Genomic DNA, 8234 nt, shown 5'->3' on the forward strand with positions numbered 1-8234 from the left:
TGCTTACCGTTAATGCAGTCTATGTTGGGATCGTCCCGGTGCAATGCGCGTATTCTCACGTTTCAAAAATGTGCGCAACGAAAATTTACAGATAATTAAAACTAATATTATCACAACACACGCATGACAAATGCAGGAAATAACATGTACAAGGCATGACAGGAAATTAAAATGTCTGAATAAAATTATTCTACGTGCATAAATAAAATTTACAGAATAAAATTATTCTAAACGTGTACCTCGCGATGACGATGTTTAGCCTTGTTGAATCAATCGAGCGATCCTCGTCCGAGTCCCGCCTCTACTGGTGATCCATGCCAAGCTCTCGTCTGGATGACTTCGTAAGCCACAAGTCGCATCATCGTCTTCGATACTAGCCGATGATCAATGACGATCGAATCGAGAGAAGCCTTATTCCGGAAGCCACGCTACAATGTGTGTTGTGATCGTTCCGGGACTTTCTAACTATCATCGAGAATCATATTCCCGATGTAGTGTTCGGTGGTCAATCATTGACCGCCGATAACGGACAAATAGTCAGAACATTTCCGACAAGGATGGAATAATTTCTGAAATTTTTTTAGACTTCCGCGAAGTTAACAAACGATCGTCAAACGACTGAGAATTCACGGGCAATGACCGGATGACCTATCCAATGACCCTAAGAGTAACCCTTCTCCGATAGCCGATGACATTCCTTCACAGGGGTTACGGCGGCTCAACACTAAGGGTATGTTTGGTAAGGGGTAATGTGGGTTGTAATGTAATCAGGATTACATTACCGAATAGATTAATTTGTTTGGTAATATTTCCAATATGTAATGTAATGTAATTGGATTACAAAAACAGAATAAAGATTCGTAATCTCGATTACAAAGAAAATCTTATGGAATCCCGATTACATTACGGACTGTATTTTCATTGTGCCTAATATATCCCTCGGCTCCTCACCCTTTCGCCCCGAACAACCTCACCGCCGCGCGACGCCGAAACCTCACAACCCTTTCGCCGCGCGACGCCGAAACTCACTGCCCTCCGCTCCTCACCCTTTCGCCCCGGACCACCCTCACCTCACCACCCTCCGCTCCTCACCCTTCGCTCCTCACCCGTTCGCCGCGCGACGGCGAAAGAAAGACAACCCTCCCTCTGTTCCTCACCCGTTCGCCGCGCGACGCCGAAAGAAAGACAACCCTCTGTTCCTCACCCTTTCGCCCCGGACCACCCTCACCGATTCCAATCGCAGGCCCCTTCTCTTCTTCTTTTTCCAATCGGCGAAACCTCACAAGCCCTAGTTGCTGCTCTTCTTCTACGGCAGCACAAGCAACAGAAAGAGGTTAGTGGTCATTTCTTCTTCTACGGCAACAAAAGTATGTAGAGAAGAGGCTTTTCTTCTTGTACAGAATTTTCTTTTGGTATCTAGAGATTATTAGAGGGCTTTTCACTGCTTTGGATTGATATTGTGAGAGGATTGGGAGGATTGAGAAGTCACTTGATTTGTTCAATTTCCATTTTACTCTTGCTGTCCATAGACATGTTGAACAATTTTCATTAACTAGATTAGTTTCTAGTCTTTCTTGTGTGTTTGAAGCATCTATCTTCTTGCATGGTAATGGGTGGTCGCATCGTTCGCACAAGTCACAGTAATCTTGCAGATAAACTGACTGTCGGTAATTTGATAATGAAAATTTGGGAAAATTTTTTTTGCAATTGAAAGCTTTGCACTTCAAACTTGTGATTTCATCGTCAAGCTAATTTTGCAAGTTAAACAACCATTTTGTCTTCAGTTTGAATATTTATATTGAGGCTTACTCCTCTAAATTTGCAAGTTAAACTTGTGATTTCATCTCTTGCTTTTTTCTGTGAATTTTGTCAATTTCTTTTGATGAAATTATTGATCCTATCTGATTGTCAACAAGCCTGTAATTGTAGCCTCTCAGCTTCTTGAATCCATGATCGAGTATCCTACACCAACTAGAGCTGAAGTTGCTGATGTCTCAGAGGCTGTTAGGCAGAGAGCAGATGCTCTGATGCTCTCAGGTGAGTCTGCTATGGGACAATATCCAGATAAGGCATTAGCTGTGCTGAGAAGTGTCAGCCTTCGAATTGAAAGATGGTGGAGAGAGGAGAAGCGTCATGAGGCTATGGAGCTTCCAGTTGTTGCAAATTCTTTCTCTGACAAAATCATTGAGGAAATTTGCAATTCTGCTGCCAAAATGGGTAGTCATCTTGATCTATTGTTTTTGTCTACCTCTCCCCAGTAGCCCAGTAGCCCTTTTCCTAGATCGCACATTGTTACATGGCATTGTATGTAAACCCTGGCTATTGCATTCAACTGCATAGTGCAAATGTCTAATTTTTTTGCTTATGATCTATTTGGTTCTTGTTCTGTTTGGCTCTGGAATAAATTAATTACAAATATAGTACATGAACTAACCACCTCATTTCAATTTGGTACACACTTTTTTTATTTCGTGATATTCTTAATTTTTGTTTCAGTTTTTATTTATCTGTAAAAATAAATTTCCAGACAGATGGAAGATTGACTAGTGGTATATAGTGATATTTTTTTATAGTTAATTATCGGCGCATGTTACTACGTCCAATCTCGCAAATATAGTGATAATTTTTTATAGTTAATTATCGGCGCATATTTTTATAGTGATATTTTTTTATAGTTAATTATTTCACTATTTTTTTATAGTTAATTATTGACAAATCACATCTTTCTTGGAAGGGTATTATTGGTATTTTAAAATAATAAAAATTATGTTTGTAATGAAAAAATTGAACACCAAACACTGTAAGGTAATCAACCTTGTAATCAAGGATTACATGCATTCTTTCAACCAAACGCTGTAATGTAATCAAGATTACATTACATTACATTACAAACTTATTTACATTACAAGCCTGATTATATTACGGGCTACCAAACGTAGCCTAAGGTTTGGCGGCTTCATAAGCCACCAACTGTGAATGCAGCTTCAGCGAAGGGATGACAATCGGGGATGTCATCACCGGAGAGAAATCAAAAGGAAGATCAGTGGTCCACAACTCTGATCAAATAGAGGAAAGAACAGGAAGGGGAATAACCAAAGAAGTCTCTCCTGTTTCTCACGCTCATGATCAGAGAAACGGCAAAAACACGGTTGAGCTCTGGCCGGCAGCATCTTCTCCTCTTCTCGGCAGGCAGTGCTCAGGGATCTCCGGCGGACGGCGCGACGCCGTCTTCCTTCTTGGCCGGCAGCGACAGAGCAAAGCAAGACAGCACAACAGAGAGAAGGGAGGTGGTGGTTTCACGGGTTTCTCCGTTCATGAGCCACGATTGTGAGCAGCCTTCACACCCCATCGTTGCAAGCAGCCGTCGGCCGGCGGCGGCGAGCTCCGATTTCTCCAATCGCGGAAAGGCAGCGATTCACTTGGGAAGAAGGGGACTCCAGCAGCGGTGGCTAGGGTTTCAAGTCTCCTCCACGCAGCCGGCGGCATTGGACGAAGCAGCCGGAGGAAGCGGGAAAGGAGTCGGCGCGCCACCCACGGGAAGAAGGTGCAGCAACCAGAATCGCGATCAGCCCTGTTTTGCTGGGTTTTGTCGCGCGCGCAGAGAAGAGCTACAGGAGGAGTCTCGGGAAAAATCGCGACCGGACTTTTAAAGAAGCTACAGTAGGCAGTAGCCTAATTTCCTGGTTTGGCTGAACCGGCGCATGTTGTCTGAACCGGATCACTTTAAACCTTAATACTGTAGCGAACCGGATTTGTCTTTGGCTCGCTTGGTTCACTAACCAAACGAACTCTGATTTAATCCAAACCAATTTTGTTCGATTCATCTTCGCAAGATAAATCTACCTATCTCTTCCGTTTTGCCAAAACCTCTTCCATCATGAACCAAATCAAGTTGGTTCAATTTGATTCAAAATTGAATCGTTCGGTTCACTAACCAAATGACCTCTGATTTGAACAAAATCAATTTCATTGGTTTCGTCTTCGTAAGACGAGTTCCATTATTTTTATCCATTGTCTAGTCCAACCAAATTTTGTTTCTCTCGTTCTGAGAATCCAATTCTCAAACTCGTTTTAAGTCCTTCGGAGAACTTGTTGTGCGTGTGACCTAATAGGTTCCCGGCTATGTTGGCCGTCCGTAATTAACCATTAATTATGAAACGATCATGAGTGACACCTAGTAGTATATCATGATCCCCAATTGATCGAAAAATCAACGATTGATTCTAGAACAGTTCTAAACCTTTCAACAGCTACACCGAATCGTGTCTCGTTCCTTTCACCGTCTTATACCCGCTTGGTTCAGGACATGGTGTATGTGTCGGTCCCCACTAGGCTGACTACGTCACACCTAGCCCAAGCTGCTTTCTTGTCTTGTGGATTCAAGTTACTTGTACATGTATCCAAGAGTCTCATACTCTTAACATGTAATGTTTTGGCCAAAGACTTTTAGTAATAATCCTAACAAGCGACCGCAGGGTATACGTCTCCTTTTTTCAAGGAGCGGTGAATCCTCTGTGGGCTATTCAAACACCTTCAGACACTTCGACTTATACCCAATCATCTCGGGTCCACACTGCTGGGTTGCAAGGGGGCAAACATAGTCCCACATCTAAAGTACATGGAAAAGATCATGGGGTTAAAAGGATGGAAAGTATCTCCATTAGTATGAGGCCTTTTGGGGAGAGCCCAAGAACAAAGCCACGAGGGTGTGGGCCCAAAGTGGACAATATCATACTATTGTGGAGATATTTTGATTTCATCGGTACTAACAAGTGGTATCAGAGCGAGACCGCTCTTCACCGGACTAACCACCAGATGAGCTATGATCCAAATCTAACCATGTGGTTTGAACCTTAAATAAAGGAAGTGGGTGCTCCCATGTCTGAATCAAGAGGACCAGATACCATGTGAAAAGTCCTAGTAGGTCGGGTGGACCGAGGGGCAAAAAGTCCTAGTTGCGACTAGGTGGGAAGTCCTAGTAGGTCGGGTGGATCGAGGGGCAAAAAGTCCTAGCTGCGGCTAGGTGAGAAGTCCTAGTAGGTCGGGTGGACCGAGAGGCAAAAAGTCCTGGTGGATCGAGGATTCAAACATCAAAAACGACGTTGAGGGGGCCTGTGGTCCTTTGTTTGAGGGGGGGATTGTTGGATTGCAAGAGTGCAAACATAGTCCCACATCTAAAGTACATGGAAAAGATCATGGGGTTAAAAAGATGAAAAGTATCTCCATTGGTATGAGACCTTTTAGGGAGAGCCCAAGAACAAAGCCACGAGGGTGTGGGCCCAAAGTGGACAATATCATACCATTGTTGAGATATTTTGATTCCATCGGTACTAACACACACCTCCTCGGAGATGCTTACTTAAGATGTCAAAGTATAAGTCTCTATGATCAAGATGACTTGAATACCGCAAGTCAAGGGAAACTCGCATTTAAGCTGCATTGAGATCTTCATTGACATATGAATCGAACCATATGAAGTCTCATGGCAGGTCACTCCAATGAACTAGTTACCTTTAACCAGCATCCACGTTTAACTCTCAACATCGAATGTCGACAGTAGTGAGATCAGCTGCTTAGCTAACCAAGGAGTTCAAAACGTGCTAAGTCTCGACAGAATCGATGACGTCCGTGCTCATCAATTACTCGACTAGGGATAATTTCAATACATTCATAATTACACGTGTAGAGATGCTCACTAGTTGTGATCCAATCACAAATTCTCTCACGCTATGAATCATATTGCGGACATTCAGTATTCGAGTTTAAGATCCGATCAAACACATATGAAATATGTACTCAAATAGTGAATTACTATTTATCTAATAAATAGTATAACCGTAAAACGATTGCCTTAGGGCACCTCTCAAATCTAACAGTCTATACAAGTACTAAAGTCGGTCCAATTAAGAGCATTAAGTACTCCATCATGTACCAACCTTTTAATTTTATTAATGGAGATATGACTTAATCTCCTATGCCACAAATTAGAGGAACTCTTATTAATGACACATCGTTTAACACCAGTATGCATAGAGGAATAGTGATTATCATTTTTCTAAATTAAGACGAAAAAGATCATCAGACAATGTACCACATCTAATAGTTTCAGATTCATTAGAAATATTGAAAGATGAATTTGAAAAATTAAAGGAATATCCAACAGATACAAGCCTTGAAATTGAAATTCCTAACAAAATCAGGAATATAAAATGTCTTTTTCAAACTTAAAATAAAACCACTATCTAAAATAAGCTTGCAAATGTCAATGACTTCTACATGTGAGGACATTTTGTTTCTAGAATAAATATAGCACTCACTTTCCACTGATTTCCATAGGTCTTGCAAGCTCTGCAAAAAGTTGGTAACATGGATTGAAGAACTAGAGTCAATCCACCATGTGTCATGAGTAACATCAATCATGTTAGCTTCATAATAGACAAAAAAGAGTTGAGTGCCTTTCTTGTCAAGCCACTATTTGAACTTGGCGCAATCTTTCCTTAAATGCCCTTTCTTCTTGCAGAAGAAACATTTGGAACTTTTCTGAATGTCCCTTTTGGCAGGAGTCTTGCCCTTGTCCTTGGCTTGAAATGTCTTCTTCTTTCTAGGTGTAGTCAAATTCACCTTCTCACCCTCTTCCACAGCAAGTCTACCCTCCTGTTGAACACATATGCATAAGTTCATTAATTAACCATTTGTCTTTATGTGTGTTATAAGAGATTTTAAATGGGGCATACTGCGATGGTAGAGTGTTGAGAATTTAACGCACTAGGAAAGAATTAGACATTTCAACCTCAAGCTTCTTCAATTGAGCCGCAATGTCTCTTATCCTCATAATGTGGTCATGTACACTGCATATCCCACTTAGCTTCATGGACGAGAACTGGTGAATTAGGGTGCTGGCTAAAGCCTTGTCTGAAGACACAAACTGATCATCTATTGTCTTCAACAAGTCACGAACATTGTTATAATGCTCAAGAGAACCCCTGATGTCATCTAAGATTTTGGTCTTTATGAACATTATTAAGAAGCAATTAGATCGCTCCCATTTTTCATAAAGAGCAATATTTTCAGGAGGCGGTTCATCCTTCCTTATGGCATAATCAATGTCCTTGCACCCTAGATAAAGGAGAGTTCTCTCCTTCCAAATTTTATAATTATCCCCTCGGAGCTCAGGAACATCACATATCATATCAAAGAAATTAATAAGCTGACAAACTACAAAAATAAATAATCATACTCATGTTACAAAATTTGAAGCTAATTAAACAACATGATATATTTACCAATGTAAAATATGCCAAAAATTATGAATCTACTAACATAAAACTTGCCTGTGAACTGAAACATTAATTCAATTAGATTCATAAATAATATGATATTATCAAATTATGCCCTTAATTTCTAATCCCTGTGAGTAAATTAGAAAAACATAAAGTTGATATTTTATTTGAATTAATCATATAAAATATAATAAATTTTCTTACGGGATAAAATTTATTACATATTATATAATTAATTTACATTTCAATATGATCCTATAAAAATATAATTTTAATTTTCTAAGGATGTATTCACTTGTTTATCTTGTATCTTTTTGACCATGCGCTGTCTATCTTGATTATCCACTGAGTATTTTGTACTCACCACTCAGACCCTGGGATTTTCGGTCTCTCCAGGTAGTAGATAGAAGATTACTGCTGATGCTAGAGGAGATCTGCCGACCATGCCATCTCACAGCTAGAGAAGTGTTTCCATATCTAAGTGGTGATTTTTATCCTTCCAATTGTATTTAAGATTTTTTTCATCATTTTGTTGTTCAAGATAAAGTGATGGATCCTTCATCGCAACTCAAGCATGAAGACGAGTTGAATATTTCTCAACATAAAACTATCCCATCAACAAGAACTAAGGGATCTCCTCTAATTGTGTTTGCAAACTTTCCTTCAACATCTTTATTCTCTATGGCATCTGATCTAAATGTTAGGATCGGTTGGTTCGCTAGAGGGGGGGTGAATAGCGTTTCTCGACTTTTCTTGTTCTTTCTCTGCACAGAGATTAGCGGAAGCAAATATATAATAGAGAAAGAAAGAGATCAACGCTAACCCGGTTTATTTACTTGGTCTCCACCTCCGCAGAGGTGACTAATCCAAGGATCCACACGCACACACACACCCGATGCACTATGAATCTTCTCCTTCTCGAAAACCTCGAAGGCGGAGAAACCTTTACAACTC

General features: G+C 40.5%; 2 protein-coding genes across 2 annotated transcripts; one reads left to right on the forward strand and one right to left on the reverse strand.

The window, feature by feature from the left end:
- Positions 1-1609: 1609 nt before the first annotated feature.
- On the forward strand, positions 1610-2261 carry LOC141815921 (pyruvate kinase isozyme A, chloroplastic-like). The gene is made up of 2 exons (XM_074703784.1): positions 1610-1667; positions 1930-2261. The coding sequence occupies exons 1-2, from the start codon at positions 1610-1612 to the stop codon at positions 2259-2261; spliced, it is 390 nt and encodes a 129-aa protein (XP_074559885.1).
- A 4210-nt stretch (positions 2262-6471) lies between these two features.
- LOC141815920 (uncharacterized) lies at positions 6472-7189 on the reverse strand. Its single transcript, XM_074703782.1, has 2 exons — positions 6767-7189; positions 6472-6654 (listed from the first exon to the last, which is right to left on the reverse strand). Exons 1-2 carry the CDS (start codon positions 7187-7189, stop codon positions 6472-6474), a joined length of 606 nt encoding a protein of 201 aa, XP_074559883.1.
- Positions 7190-8234: the final 1045 nt, after the last annotated feature.

This window comes from Curcuma longa, unplaced genomic scaffold (assembly GCF_044706935.1).
Source record: "Curcuma longa cultivar G26 ecotype Majalengka, Jawa Barat unplaced genomic scaffold, ITB_CL_G26_1.1 contig_12279, whole genome shotgun sequence".
NCBI lineage: Eukaryota > Viridiplantae > Streptophyta > Magnoliopsida > Zingiberales > Zingiberaceae > Curcuma > Curcuma longa.

What these genes read in the sequence shown, in the direction of transcription:
- LOC141815921 (XM_074703784.1), top strand. Translation starts at nt 1,610, where the DNA reads ATGGGTGGTCGCATCGTTCGCACAAGTCACAGTAATCTTGCAGATAAA. An exon ending in TGCAGATAAACTGACTGTCG is followed by an intron (nt 1,668 to 1,929) that starts GTAATTTGATAA and finishes CTGTAATTGTAG; the next exon opens with CCTCTCAGCTTCTTGAATCC.
- LOC141815920 (XM_074703782.1), bottom strand. Translation starts at nt 7,189, where the DNA reads ATGATATGTGATGTTCCTGAGCTCCGAGGGGATAATTATAAAATTTGG. An exon ending in AAATGTCTAATTCTTTCCTA is followed by an intron (nt 6,655 to 6,766) that starts GTGCGTTAAATT and finishes TGTGTTCAACAG; the next exon opens with GAGGGTAGACTTGCTGTGGA.